The sequence below is a fragment of the Penicillium longicatenatum genome, assembly GCF_028827895.1.
Source record: "Penicillium longicatenatum strain IBT 33135 chromosome Unknown contig_4_segment0_segment0, whole genome shotgun sequence".
Lineage (NCBI taxonomy): Eukaryota > Fungi > Ascomycota > Eurotiomycetes > Eurotiales > Aspergillaceae > Penicillium > Penicillium longicatenatum.
This window is the reverse complement of record NW_026643122.1, coordinates 3,249,405-3,267,580: the sequence shown is the minus strand read 5'-3', so window position 1 is coordinate 3,267,580 and position 18,176 is coordinate 3,249,405. Positions and strand designations below refer to the sequence as shown.

At 48.1% G+C, this 18,176-nt stretch overlaps 8 protein-coding genes across 8 annotated transcripts; 3 read left to right on the top strand and 5 right to left on the bottom strand.

Annotated features, from left to right (window-relative positions):
* Positions 1-50: 50 nt before the first annotated feature.
* On the bottom strand, positions 51-1,034 carry N7484_008048 (GNAT family N-acetyltransferase; the record flags this gene model as incomplete). Its single annotated transcript, XM_057118435.1, has 1 exon — positions 51-1,034. One exon carries the CDS (start codon positions 1,032-1,034, stop codon positions 51-53), a length of 984 nt encoding a protein of 327 aa, XP_056971470.1.
* A 1,195-nt stretch (positions 1,035-2,229) lies between these two features.
* On the top strand, positions 2,230-4,227 carry N7484_008047 (flavin-containing monooxygenase; the record flags this gene model as incomplete). The annotated part of the gene is made up of 4 exons (XM_057118434.1): positions 2,230-2,390; positions 2,450-2,922; positions 2,969-3,548; positions 3,606-4,227. 4 exons carry the CDS (start codon positions 2,230-2,232, stop codon positions 4,225-4,227), a joined length of 1,836 nt encoding a protein of 611 aa, XP_056971469.1.
* Positions 4,228-4,532: 305 nt separating this feature from the next.
* Positions 4,533-7,667, top strand: N7484_008046 (uncharacterized protein; the record flags this gene model as incomplete). The annotated part of the gene is made up of 3 exons (XM_057118433.1): positions 4,533-4,998; positions 5,048-5,360; positions 6,344-7,667. 3 exons carry the CDS (start codon positions 4,533-4,535, stop codon positions 7,665-7,667), a joined length of 2,103 nt encoding a protein of 700 aa, XP_056971468.1.
* A 1,039-nt stretch (positions 7,668-8,706) lies between these two features.
* N7484_008045 (uncharacterized protein) lies at positions 8,707-10,181 on the top strand (the record flags this gene model as incomplete). Its single annotated transcript, XM_057118432.1, has 4 exons — positions 8,707-8,951; positions 9,009-9,256; positions 9,321-9,460; positions 9,609-10,181. Coding segments are annotated over 4 exons (1,206 nt in total), but the record flags the coding sequence as incomplete, so codon positions are not given.
* Positions 10,182-10,825: 644 nt separating this feature from the next.
* Positions 10,826-12,518, bottom strand: N7484_008044 (uncharacterized protein; the record flags this gene model as incomplete). Its single annotated transcript, XM_057118431.1, has 3 exons — positions 10,826-11,237; positions 11,286-12,254; positions 12,301-12,518. 3 exons carry the CDS (start codon positions 12,516-12,518, stop codon positions 10,826-10,828), a joined length of 1,599 nt encoding a protein of 532 aa, XP_056971466.1.
* Positions 12,519-13,062: 544 nt separating this feature from the next.
* Positions 13,063-14,496, bottom strand: N7484_008043 (uncharacterized protein; the record flags this gene model as incomplete). Its single annotated transcript, XM_057118430.1, has 1 exon — positions 13,063-14,496. The coding sequence occupies one exon, from the start codon at positions 14,494-14,496 to the stop codon at positions 13,063-13,065; it is 1,434 nt and encodes a 477-aa protein (XP_056971465.1).
* A 514-nt stretch (positions 14,497-15,010) lies between these two features.
* Positions 15,011-16,618, bottom strand: N7484_008042 (Tannase/feruloyl esterase; the record flags this gene model as incomplete). Its single annotated transcript, XM_057118429.1, has 2 exons — positions 15,011-16,115; positions 16,200-16,618. 2 exons carry the CDS (start codon positions 16,616-16,618, stop codon positions 15,011-15,013), a joined length of 1,524 nt encoding a protein of 507 aa, XP_056971464.1.
* A 1,105-nt stretch (positions 16,619-17,723) lies between these two features.
* Positions 17,724-18,173, bottom strand: N7484_008041 (DUF3237 domain-containing protein; the record flags this gene model as incomplete). Its single annotated transcript, XM_057118428.1, has 1 exon — positions 17,724-18,173. One exon carries the CDS (start codon positions 18,171-18,173, stop codon positions 17,724-17,726), a length of 450 nt encoding a protein of 149 aa, XP_056971463.1.
* Positions 18,174-18,176: the final 3 nt, after the last annotated feature.

The window sequence follows — 18,176 nt, the reverse complement described above, 5'->3', positions numbered from 1 at the left end:
TTTCCGACTCAATTCCCGTTGTATAGATCCAACTAATTAAGCTATTGCCTCTATGGATCTATTTCATCCAAATCGAATCTAACATAGGAGCTCCTCCAACCAACCTGCGCGCCCACAGCTTTAAATACTCCCTGACTGGCAAAATTTTGGCTAGCGACATCAGCAAGACACCAATCGCTTTGGGACTTTTCTTTCCCAGCCACTCCATCACGCAGGTCACACAGGAGCTTGAGGATCACAATCTTAGCTAACCCTTTGCCCCGATGGTCCGGAACAACATATAGGGTTACGATGTTCTTGTCTATCCCTAGATATGCCCATGCCACGAGGTCCTTAATGATCCTCTCAGAGGATGTTGTAAATATTGCCGCATTGTGAAGCTCCAGTAAAGTTGACGGCTGACGAGGGATACTTGATGTTGAAATGACAGTCTCGAGCTTTGATTCTGGGACGGTGCCAAGTTTGTATCCTAGCGGAAGGTTCTCTAGTGGAGATTTCGTTATAGATGGAGTATAGAATACCATCTCATCCCATTGACTATGGTATTTTGGCGTGACGACTTTCTGGATCGTGGTGGCTAGAAGCTCATGTAGAGTTGCAAGGCGCACAAGAGATGGAAAAGGATAATTCAATGGCTGTATATCGGCCGAGACGTGTCTCTCGCCAATCTCCTTAAGCTTTCGGAATAAACAGCACAGATTATCTACCAAGAACACATATTCTTGTTGTGAGAGCGCGTTTGGACTGACAGCTTTGAGGCACAATGTATTGAATAACCAAATTTGAGATTCGTGGTGGCGAGAACGATCCGCAAAGCACACTGTGACGTTTCTTTCCACCGCAAAATCTTCAGTACTCGGGGCCGTCAAGGCTTGACCCGGAGGAACACTACATAGAATCGCGGTGCACCTATCAGCTGTATTTTGAGGCGATTGGAGTCGGTGGTATAGCGGTGCCGCAATCGGCATCAGCTCTTTCAAGAACGAAAGGACAAGCGATTGATCGCTATATTCATAGAATTCGATGTATCCCATTTTTGCCGGTAGTGGTTGCCTCGTGAAGTATAACAAGTTGAGTCAGTATTTGAAGAGAAGATAGTGACATTTAAAAGGATCATAGATCAAGATCAACTAGCAACTGAGTCATCGAGATGAGTCACTGCGGCACAGTCTGGGTTGGATATTTCGGCTGCCAAGGCTGCTGTCGATCTGCTGTCTTAAATAGTTGATTGGTTAGTTATCGATTCCGCGAGGAGCAGGTTTCCAAACTGCCACAAGTCAGTGCAAATATTGGGCCGAGAAACAAAGCGTGAGTGTCTGAGGGGTAAACTGTTTTCGAATTCTACTGTAGACATCATTCATATTGAGTAAGTTGGTCTGGAGTTGCTGCTGCCTAAAGGACCCCGATAGACGAGAATTGCTCTATTGGCCATTTGTCTATATCTTGACGCGTATGACCTGTCCTCGGAGATGGATAGGCACCCCGTATACTGTCTCTGACAAGATCCACGAACTCAGAGACCTTTGATGCCGCTGGCAGACGCATTCAGATTCGTGGAATGCAACACACCCGCCTTTGCTGACAATCCCGGCAGCCCTGACAGGAAGACATACGCGCACGCTTCTTCATACCGCTCGGTAAGCAGCTCAGCAACCTAATTGGGGAAGGCGGTAACTTTGCAATGTATTTCATCGCCTCGCCCGATGCCATCTCTGGAAATTGGAGCCAAAGTTTCATGTGAAGATTTCTAGTTGTTTCCCCCGGACACGAAAGAGGTGACAGCCTTTACATACTGTCGCGAGCGCCGAGGAATATTAATTTGGCTGATGGCGGGAGAAGTTGCAATCTGCGTCTGCTCTGGGGAGAATTGATATTTTCTCAGAAGGTAACGATGTGTACGACGGATTCCAACTTGGAACCGGGATCTTACAGTATGTTGAAACTGGTATGACAATACTGAGTACGAATGATCTTAATCGATGAATCTCGCCTACTACCATCAATTACTTGAAAATGAGATATAGCAGGAAAATAAATTGAAACAAGAAATAAAAACATAGCGCCCAATGCGAGAGCGTGTAAAAGTAACGAAGCGGTTGTAAATGTAGAACACGATGGCGTCACTGACCAAGCTTTCTAAGCTCCGTGAGTGGAGACTGGGGAGCCCCGCAGTTAGGCTCTCCAAATGTTGATGTTTCCTCCATTCCCACAGCGCCAGGAACAGCCCCGATGACAATACGAGTAGCCATTATTGGCGCTGGGTATGATCTGATCTGTTACTTGATTCTGCCATCGCTAATCTCTTACAGCCCCGGAGGCCTGGCGACTCTCAAGACGTTGCTCGAGGCGTCCACGCCCGACCAGCAGATCGAAGCGTGTCTGTTTGAAGCGTACGTTGCCCGGTCTTTGTTCTTCGCTCGGACAACATTTTCTAACCTACAATCAATAGCGAGTCCGATGTCGGTGGTACATTCAACTATCGCTCGTACGAGAACGCCGAATTGGTGAGCAGTAAGCAATTGACCACGTTCTCCGATCACCGCTTGCCGCTGGAGACTCCCGACCATGTGTCACTGCCCGAGTACGTCGATTATCTCCGATCATATGTTGAGCGATTCAATCTGGGCCCCTATATCAAGTTCAACAGTCCTGTGGTTCGCATATGCCCGCTCCAGGGTGGTTCCAAATGGGCTCATCGAGTGAGCTATGTGGATCGGAACGATCCGGACCAAACAAAAGAGAACAGCTTTGAGTGCTCGCATATTGCCGTCTGCACTGGACTTCACGTTGAACCGAATATTCCGGATATCCCAGGCATTGAAAATGTCCAGGGCGATGTATTCCATTCATCCCTTTATAAGGGCCGCGAGCAGGTAGCTGGCAAGAAAGTCCTAATCTTGGGATGTGGTGAAACAGCCATGGGTGAGTTGACTCTAGCAGACCAGAAAGATCAATCTAACACATACAGACATCGCCTACGAGTCGATTAAAGCCGACGCCGAATCAGTAACCATGTGTTTCCGCACCGGCTTCCTCTCCTTTCCCAAGCAGCTCAGCCGATTCCAGGTATTCGGGAAGACCTTCAGCGGAGGTCTTCCGATCGATGGTCTCATCACCAACCTGTTCGAAACGGCCTACGTCCATCGGGCGGTGGCCCAAAGCAGACTGCGCTGGTTCATTTCGGATTTTGTGATCAAGCGAGTTCTGTGGTTCTTGACTGGAACCCAGGCCGGTATGAACCAGCATGTCGGTGCGCTTCCTAAAGAGCGACTAGGAAGAGCCTATGTTTTCCTCAACAAGAGCAACAAAGCCATGCCTTATCTCAATCGTCCCTACAAGACACACAATCCTTTTTTAGCATATATTGGTAACAGGTACATTGATCCTCCGGAGGATGCTAACTCTGACCGATACGTTGATACTTGTACCTGGCCGACGTCGATCGATGCTACGGGACGAGTTCATTTCCAAGTGAAACACGATCGGAAGGACTGGCAGCGGTTAAAGGACAAAAACATCCAGCCAAACTGTGTGGTTTATTGCTCAGGGTATGTCTTTATGATTCTTCAACCACGCCAATTTTAAACTAACGTAATTTATCTCAGGTACAAGCAAACATTCCCTTATCTTGACGCATCGTATCCCACCGCATCAGATGGTCAAATCCGAAACATCGTCAATCCATCACACCCAGACATCGCTTTCATTGGTTTCGTGCGCCCAGGCGTGGGCGCCATCCCTCCCATAGCCGAACAACAAGCTATGTGGTGGACGGCGCTTATCACCGGGCGAATGCAGATGCCCATGGATCCTCCCCACTACCACCTCCTCGCCGCCAAGGCATCTCGCATCCAATACGGCGTTGACCACAGCGCGTATATGAGCACACTGGCCAAGGACTTCGGTGGTGCACCTGGCTTGCTTGAACTGTATCGTCGTCACGGTCTGCGTATTTTGCTTATTTACTGTTTCGGTGCATCTTTCGTTACGTTTTACAGATTGACAGGGCCATTCGAGTCATCCGTTGCGCCACAGATCGCTCGGACAGAGTTGGCCGAGACAATTCTCCGACGTGGTTACACCGGAAACCTTTTCTTTGGTCTGATACCCATGCTCTTCTATGGGGTTGTCAATTCCGTGGCCTTATTACTTGACTTGGTTGGACTGCTCCCTCGTGAACCATATATGGAGTGCGGTGAATCTGGAAAGACTAAACCTAAATACTAAGCATAGACAACATACAAAGAATCTCACCATGTATCTTAAATCTAATGGGTACTGAACATTTCGAATTAGCCATCAATACAAAATTAATCAAAGCTTCACTCTTCAACCATGTCACGCTTAGCGTAGATTAGATAACACGAGCCGGCGAGGCCTCAATACACCGCCCGACGCGATAAGCGCATCAACATACCCACTCTCCACTCTGCATTCACGCTCCCATCTACTTGCATTGGTCGCCCGGTCTCCAATATCCTCGAGATGGAAAGGCAGTCATAGACCAGTGATAGTCTTAACCAGGACACGTCATGTTGGAATCAATACAGGCACCCCTCCGACAAACGTTTGAGGACCACCGCTCCCTCTCCATCCTCGCCTTCTACCTCTCCCTCTGCGCCACCCTAGCATTGAACATATGCATAAAAATTTACAGGCGTTATAAGATCCGAAAAGCCCGGGCAAGCTGGAGCTCCACCCACGGTCCCATATTCACCCTTTTCCTTATCCTCGCGGCCGTCAGTCTTGCGACAACATGGTACTACATGTTCGCGTTCTTCCAACATTCTTATAACAGCTGGCTTGCGGAACAGGCATCTGCACAGCAGGCATTGAGTGAGGCAGAATCGTACCCGGTAAAATGGGAGCTGTGGCTGCGAGACCGCAAGCTATTCCGGGAAGCGTGGGAGAGTGTCTCTGAGACCCCAGCGAAGTTCTGGTGGAGCGGACAGATCTTCTTGTGGACAATAGGATGGAGCTTGTTTCTGGGGGTAATGAGTATGTATCCCTGTATACCCCCTCAAGCTTGTCACTAATCGCAGACTAGGTCGCCGATATAATATCCCCAACGTGTGGGTGTACATGCTGCTCGGACAAATCGTCGCAATATCCTTCGCACAAAATCTCTTCTTCGCTACAGTCCTCGTCTCGAATCCGAGTACCATTCGAGGTGCGAAAACGTCATGGACCCCTCCAGCAATCCTCGAGCTCGCACCCGTCGTGATATCTTTCCTCAGCGCCGCGCTTATACCCTTCGTCGCGAACACGTCGTACTTCATGCCCGTTCTTGCGGTTCCTCATCTTCTTCTATTTATACCGGGCTTATTGTCGCCAAGGAATCTCCCGCTGGGCTGGGGAACGTACGTATCTCGACCCTTGCGGCGATACGCTACTTTGTACAAGTGGCTGTTGGCGGTGGGAGTAGCTATTCAAGCACACTCTACATATATTGTTCTCATGGGTGAACCGGGTCTGCAGGGGGGTTCGTTGGTTGAGCTGGGGCAGAGATTGATGGATACGATGTTTGAGCATCCGGCCGTGAGTAGTGTTGGGTGGGATGTGGTATGTTGTTCTTTATCATGGGGCACTTGGATATTCTTGCATGACGGGTTGGAGGGAATGTTAGCCTAGTACAGACTTCTGCCTGGACATGTCCGTGCGTGGGATGAGGCTCAGCTCGCGTTACACATGTTGTACATATTCGAAAGTCCATCCGAGGACCCTTGTCGTTCATTCCGTTCGATTAGGCTGCAATGACAGGCAGCAATCGTTTCTTCGGATTGTCACCCCCGCCTTGTTCTCGTAAACGATGCCCTTTGGCATGTCAGATATGACACGACTGCGTGGCTCCCGGGGATTGGCTCTAGGTGGTTCGTTCTCGAATCCTGATTGCATGGGTCAGCCTCACTGTACTTCAGCGTGCAAATACCACCAGTGACAGGCCTGTGGCTCGTATCCCAATGTGCTGGTCATGCACGGCCAACACATGCTCTTTCCCCTCTTTTTGAGAATCTGGTTATCGGCTACAAATAGAGATTCGACGTGCCCTACCACGATGCATGTTATCCTTTGAGCAACTTTTACCAACAAGGCTATCGCGATGACTTCCAGGCATTCTGCTCACAATGTAACGGATGAAAAGCTCGTCTTTCCAGCTCTAGACCAACCATTTGATAGGTTTTCTTACGGCCAAACCCAGTCATCGTGAGAGCTTCCGACCCTTTGAAAAGAACATTAACTAATTTGAAACTGGGTGTAGCCCCTACGAACTTCCGCTAGTCACCATATCTTTTGGAGCAGATCGGTATGGGATTCCGAGATCCTATCTCGACGATCATCCTAGACTGATCCAGCTCCAACGCAATGGAGCAATCCAAATTCCCGTCTCTGCAGACATTGGGCACACAATAGTGCATTTCTTATATACTGGCAAATGGCAGACCATCGACTCGAGAACGGCTCTCCAACATACATTCATGGAAAGGGAATACCAAAGATGCGTGCAAGTCTACCATGCATCGATAAAATACGATCTCTCTGAGCTCAAGACCATGGCCGAAAAGTATATTGAATATTTTGGGAGTGGATACTCAGCCATGGAACTTTTGCGTTTGACGACGGAGGTTTTCTCTGAGCTCCCCGAAGATGAATTTTGGCTTCCAAAATTCGTTACGAATATGCTCCAAGAAATGGCCAGTTGTGGGAAGCCAAAGGTCAATATTCGTGATAGTTCCACTGTGAGCAAGGCCGGCAGCTTGGCGATCATGGCGGCAGTCATTGAGGCTCAGTCATCGCACATAATGGAGCTGGAAAGTCGCATTACCTTCCAGATCAGGACTGGGGTCACCAGGCGCGACCATGGTCCAGGATATTACCCGTATCTATATAATCCTTATCCCAGGTATCCCCGGCCGGTATCGCCCAGCTCAGCGGCAAATTCTACTTCCCCTCGCGCTCCTCGCTATCACAGGCCTGCATCTACCAGTTCAGCGGCATATTCTGCCTCCCCTCGCGCTCCTCCCTATCACAGGCCTGCGTCTCCCAGTTCAGCGGCATACTCTGCTTCCGTTGGCGCTCGCCGCTATGCCAGGTCTGCATCTCCCAGCTCGGAAGGGTCTGACGTGGTCGGGGAATCGGTTATCACTCCCGATGAATCCTCTGAGGACTCTGCCCCCACCCAAGACTGTTTTTCTGTGGAGGTTACTAAAGATAGGAGCCATGAGAAGGAGGGGACTGGCCGTCCAGACAGCCCTGTCCTGAAAGAACCTGTCACAGTGTTTGTCTACGAGGAGTCTGTTGTCGAAGCCGTCGAGGCTTCTGTCTATGAAGAGTCCATCGCCGAGAACTCTGTGAACGAAGAAGCTTTTACTGAGGAACGTCAACCTGTCGACGAGGAGTCTGTCGAGGAATTTATCTATGAAGAGCCTACTTGGGACGAGCCTGCTGCCGAAGAACCTGCTCCCGAGGAGTCTGTTCCAGTGGAGATCGTCGCCGAGCCGATTGCTCTTGAAACCAACCGGCCCCACTCTCTGCTGCTAAACTCAGATTTGTATAAAGATTGGAAGACCCTCTCCCCGAAGAAACGGCGAATGAGGACCAAAAGGCTCGTGCGTCAAGGTCTGCCCGTCCCAGACAAGGATGGAGTCATTTCAATAACTTTGGCCTAAGCATCTACGAAGTACATGTCGTCTGAATAATTTCCCATGTTCTTTGTTCTTCTTGCACCAATTTGATGATTTGCTTTCCAATATGTTTTCCACTGATGATATGATCCAAGCCCTTCCACTCATACTATGAATAACGGTCTCTTTTTTATTCGGAGCAGTGAAATATTTCTGCTCCGGTGCTGTTGTCAAATTGATTCACTTATCGGCTTTTCCTCGTGCATTCGTCTGTAACTTGCAGTGCTCGCTAGACTGCTGAATAACTGATTCTCAATTGACTTCAACATGATTATAACAATAATCGCAAAGCAAATATCTATTTAAAGGCTTATTGTCGACTGAGCTATAGTATGCTAAATTGAGTGCTAGTGGGTGACTACGGCAATTTGGCTCAGTCCGGATCTATCTCCTGAAGTCCATATGGAGCGGGATGCTCATGAGGTCCATGGATCAAAGCTCCTTTGATGCAATTTCAATGGAAAAGAGCCTTCTTGTTCGGCAATTTAGTCTTCTTTGACTCAAAGCAACAACATATATTCGCCAAAGAAAATCAAAGAGCGGTACACGGTCAGTCTACCGACTCAGGCGCTCGAGTCAAAAGAAAAGAACGTAGCCATCACCACTTGTGGAAGTCATTCAAAATTTACAGTTCTTTGTGGTAGTCTACAAGTGGCTCTAAAATAGCCTGATGGGCATTATCCACGCCCTGGGTCTTGAGACTAGTTCGCACTATTTTTGGCAACTGACAATTATACGAAAATCAGTAAATACAGTGGCTTGTCATAGATTACTAGGTTCTTCAAAGAGCCGGAGTTTTGACCCAGCGTCTTTGCTTTGTTACGGTTTGCGAACGAAATTCGAGATCAAGTTGACCCATGAATCTTCCCAGATTCACCCATTTCGGGCAATGACTTTGAACTAAATATCCATATAAGGATCTAAGTCTGTCCATCTTTCAAAGTGCCGAACTGGGCTGTAACTCTTTTGTCTACTATTTCGCATTCAAAGCACCAAAACATTATCTACATCTTCCATCCGCACCATGGAGTCGAGTCCAGGACCAAGTGTGAAATCGAAGTCCAAGAAGAGCGTTGCGAAGAAAAAGTCAAACACAATCAGCATACAAAGCATTGATCTTACACAGGTCTTTGATCCTCCAACTCCCCTCGAAGAAGAGCCCAAGCCCCCGCGACAGGAAAGATGGGTTCACAGAGGGGATGGGCCCCTTCTTAATGCCAACACCCTTCCCAAAAGATGGAACATGAATGAGCCTGATCTTGATCCAGAGTAACCACTCGCCCAAGGAAATTTGAGCAATCGATCATTTGACTAATAGCCACGCAGTGACATCGACGCCCAGATTGCCAGATGCAAGGAGAGGATTCAGGACAATATTATGACATTTGCGTTTGAAGAACGACTTAAAGAATATAAATTACGAAAGCAATATATTGAGTATGTGACCCTTGCGCTGTTCGGATCTGTTAGTTGGCTAATATTTGATAGCGAGATTGCCCAGGGCGAGCCAGAAGGTCTCAGCGTTGATCTCCTTTTTTCGAATCAAGTGCCTGAAAAGCATCTTTCAAAGCTTAGTACAAAATGGCGACACATACAAACAAGTTCGTAATGTAAGAGCTATTTTGAAGGCCTATAGAGACGGCAACTTGCATCTCACTGGCCTGGTCACTTACTGGTCTCACGGGGACCAGCTCTGCCAACCGAGACCATTTAACTGGGAGGAGTTTGATGCGATAAATGACGCGCATGAAGGCTATGTGGGCTTTTGGGTCGAAGGAGTAGGTACTCTACCACTTCGCATTGAGCTCTTCTGATTGTTTTTCTTAGCTATACGATCGAGATCTGCTAGTCCGGCCACACTTGATCATTCCATACGCCAAACGACCAGGTACATTTCATGTAATGCTCCTGATTCTCGGACGCTAGAAACCTCAACTAACCCTTATGAAGTATAATATGGCATTTCGAATTCCTGGTTACCCTTGGTGGACAGAATTAGACATGCTCTACGACACTGGCTCACAAGCAACGATGATATTTGAAGGTGACGTGCGGAGGATGATGGGCCCCTTTGGCCCGCCTGAATATCCACAAATAAGAATCATCGGAAATCAGCATATTAGCGGATTTGGTGGAGACATCACCTGTCCTATCATCGCACTGGAAGTTACCGTGCTCGGTTCGAACAGGAAGCGACTAACGCCGTGGATCAGAGTTCCAGTTGGTCTGCAACAAGGTGACTATAACCCAGCCAAATATCAAATCAGATGTGATGGCCCATTTATCTCGAGGTATCTTTATACTGCTTCAGCACCAAATCAGGCGGGAAATATGCATTTTGCCACTAATCCAGCTTCCTTGAGGTTGCCCTGGATGGAGTCTCGTAATGCAGCAGGGCTAAATTACTCGCCTGAGCAAAACATGGGGAATTTTAATGTCAAAGAGCGTAGTTACCGTAAGAATCCGCGGCCAAAGGATATGCCGGATCCTGGTTTTAGAGTGAGAGATTGATATACTGGGCCTTGTCCACCGACTTCAACACTTGAGCGTTGATTTTGATCGATGGATGTAGTTTGTTTTATCTAGATATCAATGAGCTTGAGTGTCCACCTATTATAAACGTGGTAAGGGGTCTTATGTATGTATAGATAGATCTTGCACCACCTACTGATGTTTCATTATCAACCTGACAACCTGTAAATAAATCCTGTCGTTCATGATGAAGCAAGATCCTTTCCAAGGTCTTGGTAATTATATATACGTTTCTATTGTTCCTGAGGTTGAATAATCTTAATCTTGCTTAACGCACATTCCCAAAGCTTTCGAGGGGGCCGTTCGGGTAAATTGGATTCTGAGCTCCATCCACGGGAGAAAGTTCTTTTTCTTCTTCCTCAGGGACAATCAAGTCTATTGTTCTAGTGTTGAGCCTCTAAGACGCTGCTTTTTGTTTTTCTCCAGGGGTCTCCAGTCATGATACAGTACCAGGATCAGGGGCTCTATACTTGCTTCCATCATGCGCATGATTGAAAGGTAAAAGCTTATATCCTCGTTATTGAATCGAGATAGTAGCCCAAAAAGTGTAACGCGAGTATAGGTCCAGAAGACATACGTTCAAAGGTCTTTATTGGTAAGCTGAGTTTTACCTATACGCACGCATTTTGCTGCGGGATAGTAGTATCTTTCTCAGGAATTATCTCGCTATTCCAGTCCTTGAACTTCCGTGTATCCAGCTTCATAGAAAACATACGGTCAATGTCCATAGGCGATCGACCCTTCATCTCCGGGATAAAGAGCCAGGTTAGAATAACGGCGATGGCAGCCACTCCAGCTAAGAAGAATCCTGTCTTTGCCTTGAGATTTCCCTTGTCTGCGTTGTATATATAAGGCAAAATGATCGAAAACACACCAGTCGCAATGCCACTCGTGAACCAGCCAATGCCTTGTGTCTTGGCTCGTAGTTGTAGGGATGAAGTCTCGGCAGCAACAACATGTGAGGCCGGCCAAATGCCTAGACCGCAGACCATCGTAATGACCATCATTGTGACGGCAGTGTACCTGTAGAGGATTAGCATATGAGGCCCCAGCTCTTCGTGTCATACGTACCAAATCGTGACAATGCCTTGAAAGCAGCCAGCAATGCCCATAGCTAACCACAGTACCGTGGCAGTGGCCAGAGTAAACATACACAAAAAGCGTCGACCCAGGCCATTCAACACCCACAGGCTGACAATATTTGCGATCAAACCGAGGCCAATGCCAAGTATGAGGAAAATGAGACTGTTTGTTGAGCCCATTCCGACAATTTGCATAAAGTATGAGGCGTTTGCAAGAAGTTGCAGACCAAAAAGTTGAGGCAGAGAACTGGCCAGACAGACAATCAGTGTCCGTCGGAGGTTGGTTCCTCGGAAACAATCCATATAACCATAGGAAGCATTTTCTTCCTCTTCTGCTAGAATGGCCAAATGTAACTCTTCGATAGCCGCGGTAGAGTCAACGTGGATCGTGTCCAGTTTTCTCTGAGCTTTCAGCGCTTTTTCTGGTCTGTTCTTTCGGAGTAGCCACGTTGGACTCTCTGGCAGCAGTATCGACAGGCATAGGGGAACAGCCGAGAAGGGCCACTGTGAGGCGAAGCAAATTCGATAGCTTTGCGCTCCTTCTCTCTGTAGGGAGACATAAACCACAATAGCACCGAGTAGCTGACCAAGTAATGTGAATATCGGCAAGAAAGCAATGATCGGCCCCCGGAGAGCAACTGGGAGGACCTCAGACATGTAAGTCTGGACAACACAGAGTAGAATTCCAATACAAATCCCCTGAAACAGTTTCCCGGCTAGAAAAACTCCACGACGGGACCCAATATCATCAGGAAGATCAGCAACGTAACATATGGCGACGGCGATAGCGGACAAAAAGCTCCCGATCGCGAGGGCGAGTCGACGACCGCCCCGATCTTGGAAATGACCACCGAAGATAGACCCTATCATCATGCCGATCGGACTGGATGCGTTCCATAGGGAAAGCCACATGGATGGAATTATGTATTTGGTTCCTAGTTTCTCGCCAAAAGTATGCCTGTTACGGTCAGTCATGGCGATGAATTCATCAGTTGATAACATACTGGAATGCTGGCATGGCCGATACTGTTCCCACGATGACTAGATCATAGCCGTAGAGTAGAATGGCGGAGCTCAATGCCAGGCAGTACATGACCACTTTCGGCCATCGCTTTAGTAACTGCCATAACGGGGTGTGTGTCGCGTGGGCAGGGATGTTCGTAGAGCTCGGAGATACATTCTCAATGAAATCTTGAGTAGTTTTGTCACCAGAATCATTCATACTGACCAGTCAACAGAGTAGCGATCGGATATTTCCACTTTGTGGGGAACAGCTGCTCAACTATATGAATAGCGTTTAAGCACGGATTGAGGGGCGCCGAGGTTTTTAAACGGAGAATGCAACATGAGCTTTGACATGATGCCTGTAGTCTCTAAGCGAGCACCAAGACAAACGTTAATAGACTTCATCAAATGAGGATTTAGTACCTTTGATGCCGCGCCTGGGTGTGTCATATTGGGAGACATTGCCGGTATTTGCGCCAATCAAACATAAGCGATATTCATCCCCGCACGCTTGGCAAGTGACGACCTCAGGGCTGCCAAGCTAGCGAAATAATATATCTGCCGTTGCATTAAGTTGCTTTTCCTTCACGTGAAGTCTGCATGGCAGAATTTGAAGTACTCCAGCTACTTGAATTGGTCGGAGGGGCGGGAACTGGACCACAGAAGTGGAAACCATACGCAGAAGGCTGAGGATAATAGCAACCGAAAAATCGGCATCACGAATATTTATTTCGCTAGTTTAACAATTCATCAATCTTCTTTTACGGGTCTTGACTATTCTCTGCCGTTAATGAAGCTGTCTGTGCCTCCATTCGAGCATCTCGTCTCTCCTCCAACTTCTCAAGGTGTGCTCTTAGCGTTTCTATCTCATTATCCAACTCCGCTGTTGAAGCCAGTCGATACTTTAGCGTGAGGATAGCGGCGGATATTACCAGTAGTCCGATTGAAACCAAGTATGACCATTGGCCAACCTGTTGCGGGTTTTCCTGTGACGGGCCATCGTTGTGGATCCACCATTCAACCCATGCCACGAAACCAATGATTGTCAGTGGGCTAATAATCATACTGAATAAAAGACCAAACAATATACCCAGGTCCGCTATGATGCGAAGGAATGCTCTGAGAAAGCGGATAGTGAAGAACGGTCGAATACCATTCCAGCAAGACTTCGAGTTCTTCGTGTTATATGTTTCTTTTGGTTCGATTCCATTTCTTGGGATCGATAGTGATTCTTGAAACTCATCTTTGAAGCTCTTCCAAATATCCTTCCTTGTTTTCCAAATGACCACAATCTGAGCAGATGGAATTCTCGACCTGTAAGGCAGGAATTTGAAAGTCAAAAGAACAATATTCAGGATGAAGCACAGAATAATCAGGCTGTAGATATATCGATTGGAATAGATGAGTTTATCCCAGAAGCGATTTCCATGCGATGATTCAGATCCCCTCTCTAGGACCCAGGATTCCAACGTGGTTGCCTGTCGGAGAATTTGGCTAGTATTGAAGCACGGATTGTAGCAGATATCACCGATCTCGCCCCATTTCGTGACATTTGAGAATGTGTCCCAAACACTGCTGTTCCACGTTGAGGTCCTCCAGAAGTTCTCCCACCCATCGCTGGACGTAGACTCGTATGGTGGGACATCGGGGTAACAGAACATGTACTGGGTCGGGACTTCTCGATTTTTAGCTGCGCACACCAGGGCGCAAATGGACCCCGCAAGCATTAGGATATTCCAGAGATAGAACAGAAGGTTTCGAGCCCGCTCCTGTGTCAACACGCGAGACCAGCATTGCAATGGGAGAAAGACGAGATAGCCGGTGACTACTATCGCCATTACGGCATCACCATCCAGCTCAAGTGCGCTGGGCTGCAGGATAATCTGGTCTGTCTGTGTGACGAGCTGTGGAAAACTGCTCCACAGTGTACTGTTCTCGGCCACAAATGGGATAGTGACTAGGGTGGGCTCTTGCGATATGCGATCGCTTGACACCAAGATGAATGCTTCAATTGCTGCCGTGCCAGCATATGCCGCGGCAGCTCCCAGAAACACGTCTGCCAACCATCCTGTCCAGCGCGTGAGACAGCTAGCTAGGAGTAGAGCATAGAAAAGGTATCGAGGGCATGAGTCATATATTGTGCTGATGGGGTAAAAACACAAGGCCTCTTGGGCGATGAACAAGGGCGGAACCATGAGTATGGATCCTGGTGTTTTAGCGAAACATTGCAAGGATCATGTACCACTTGAGGGCGATTTTCCGTGAGACGTGCCACCTAGAGCACGTCTTGTAATTGCTGTGCTGATTTTGATTTTTGAAATCCTGGACTTGTGTTTCCCTCAATCTGCAGAGTTTGTGGGGATCTCGTAAGGTTGCTGCTGCTGCCTGGGGGACGCCGAGATTCATTGGGTCCTGACGTCATATACTTTAAGATTCATCGCCAAACAGTAACAATAGCAACACTTTGCATTTCAATTCACATAGACTGGCAAATTTTTGAGACCTGCTAAGTCCTAAAATAATGGACAGGCTGATAAATGATTTCCAAGATGACAAAGCTTCAATCGTTACCCTTGGGGAAACGCGGAGTCGCATTCGAACTGAATTCGAGTCAACAGCATCGCGATTCTAAAGCAATGCACATATTATTTAACACGACTCCATCCGATCCCTAGTTGCGACCGCCTACCCTCCATCCGATCCTTTCATCTAGACACACTTGAAAGACTGTGTCTCGTTCCAGTTACCACCGACATAGGCAGCATGTTGGGGATATGGGCAAGTTCGGCGCTGGGCCTGGACACCAAGTGCAGGAGTGTTATCAACATACTGGGTGGCAATCAGCTCAATAGGAGCGATTCCCTTTTCAACCCAGGCCATCAGAGCCAGAACAGCGTCGTGCTTTCGGTCCCGGAAACCAGGCACACCCCAAACATTGTCTCCTGTCAAAGCGGATGGTTGGTTGGCGGAAGCAATGTACCAAGGCGCATCGTGGGTGGAATCCATGCAATGCTCCATACCAGGGATCAGGAAGAAACGGTAGAACTCATCTAAATCATATCCGAGAGGCATCATGGTCTTCTGAACCTGTTGATAATAGTAGATGCTGGAGCCGGTGGGGATTTCACCATCAGCAAAGCCGTGGTAGTGGATCAGCTTGCTTCCACGCTTCTGGAAGGGACGGAGGTCGTAGTCATCTGCCGTGGCATTTCCAGGGTCGAGACGGTCAGAAAGCTCAATTGTGCCCAGGTCAAGGTGATCTCCAGGCCAGCTGGCATCGTTGTAGACAAAGTCACGGGGGTAGGCGATACCACTAGGAGCATCAACGGCGTCATCGGCGGTAATGATCATTTGAGAGACCTGAGCCTCAGCTCCCCAAGCGAAAGAGGGGAAGAGAAAAGTTTGATTTGTTTCAATCCAATCGCCATAGACACGGTTGGCGGTGTCGACCTGTGCAGCATTGAAGCAGGTGCTGGTGTTGGAGGAAGTGCCGGTGCAAAGAAGTGCCTCGGGGCGGAACTGGCAAGCGTAACCATCCAAGATAATCTTGTCAATTACGCCATCCACACCATCACACTGGCGCATAACTTCATCTGCCAGAACATCCATCAAGTCGGCGGTAATATGGCCGGGGGCATCGTTGGGTAGATTGTCCAGCGCAATTTTCAAATCCCAGTTCTGTTGGTGGCTAGTCCACCAAGCACAAGCGCCAGCAAGAACTCCGTCAAAGTCATCTGGGAACATCTGAACAGATTTCAATCCCTGACGACCACCAGTTGAGCATCCAGCATAGTATGAGTACTCAATGTCGTGACTATAGAATGCCTTGGTCAGTGTCTTGCCGAGAGCGACACTGCCGTGGAGGGCACGCCAACCCTAGTCAGTGCGAGTCTCAGACTTGTTCAGAGCCCAGCCTGCATCACCGGCCTCGGTGACCGAGGAGTTGTGGCCAGTGTTTGTCGAAACAACGGCGAAACCGTAGTTAATTCCGGGTGCCATATCTCCGAAAGCGATTTGACCAGTGAAACCTCCGTTTCCGTAGGCCATGTAACGCTTGTTCCATGTCGAAGTTGGAAGCCAGAGACCAAACTCATAGGATGAAGTAGCAGATGAGCTGACGTTGACATAGACAGCACAGTAATCAGGCAAGCCGGTGTAGTTGGCGAGGGGGCCCACGAAGGTCTCGTTGGAAGTGTAAGTGCGAGCATAGACAATGCTGGCGTTGCTGTCGAGATATGGGGCGAAGGATTTTGGATCGCACTTCGTTGCACTAGCAGCCACAGAGGCCAAACCAGCGAGCAAAACAGAAGCTCGCATGATGCAAAGTGAATGCGCCGGTCTACTTTGATAGAAACGATTGACTGGAATATTAGGGGGACGAGACGTCCCGAGTCGCATTTATACTTCCTGATAAAAATGGACTAAATTCAGATCTATAGAGCCGCGTCACATCTTCATAGTAGTGGAGCCGCTAAAGAATCTTGAATTGTTCAGAATATAACCGTGGCTTGGACGACCCACAAGGGGCTTTACTGTGAGTATTCAACCTTTGCCTTGTGCTGAATAATAACTGCTCTGATCCCTCTGTAACTATCATTTTCTTTTCGCACTCTGGTCATTGAATCGATTAGGGCAAAGTACATGCCTACAGAATTGTGTGTTGCTTGGATACACGCTCGATGGATCGTTCTCGAGTACCACCGGCCGAGCAAGTCAACGTTTTGAAATGACCCTATTGTTTCATGCTATACCTTATCTGTCCTGAAGGACCAGAAATAGTATTCACTGGGCGCATCCCCCTTTCTGGTGGGACTAATAGTTATAGAGCTGTACATCTTTACGTACCCACTTGCGGAGCCTAAGCCTATTCGAGCCTCTGCAATGTAGATCTGAAATAACCGTGCCTTAGTAAAGCCACCCTCACGCACCGCATTGCGCGGGGCCCAGTGTACTGTAATTCTGGGAAAAAAATTTCTATCAGATGTAAATACTGCCGACGTGGAGATCAAAGCTGTCTTTTCAATTTTGCTCAAGCGGCCGCTTTATACGAAACGCGTTAATTAACCCGACCTTCCTTTTTCGACCTCCTACGTGCCACCAATTCGCATTAAATCTCACCAGACTGCACAGGAAATAGTGACGGATCTTCTAGCTATCTGAAGAGCTATACTAGCGCTACCAATCAGATATTATGACGATTTCTCACGGATAAAAAACTCAAATTTTGGAGCTCTGGATCGTAATATGAACACGCTAAGAAAATGACGCCGCGTAGAAATTAGTACACCAAAACCTTCAATCTGGCGAGACAAGAACACTGTATAGCACAATGATCCAGTGAGATGGCGCTAATCAAGGACATTTATTTCAGACTGTGGCCATGGCCTCTATATGCCAACTTCTACGGGTACTGACAATCATTTCATTCCACAGAGTACACATCAATGACAACATGGTTCGGAATATCAGGCTTACGAAGCTCGCCCACAAAGACAGTCCGATTCAACCAGCCATGAGGTCCGTCCTGAACCTCAAATCGAGGGTTGGTCTTCGCATACCACTGATCCTCGGCAACTTTCTCCGATCCACTCTCCCTTCGAAATTTCCGAATCCACCCTTCATTGGTAACACTGATAAGAACTCCATCGGATGATTTGATGGTATATTTTGCAAAGAGGTGGCCGATTCCATCTTCCCGAAGAACGTTCCAGTCTCCGCCTCCCGGAAGAATAGTGGCGGTCAATTTCGGGCCTTCGACGGTTCCTCCTGTAATAGGAATGAACCGCCTGGACCCGCAGGGTGTATCTCCAAATTCGAGGGCTGGTGACAGATCCACGTGGAGAGTGAAGGCGAGTTCTAGGGTAGGTGCCATTGT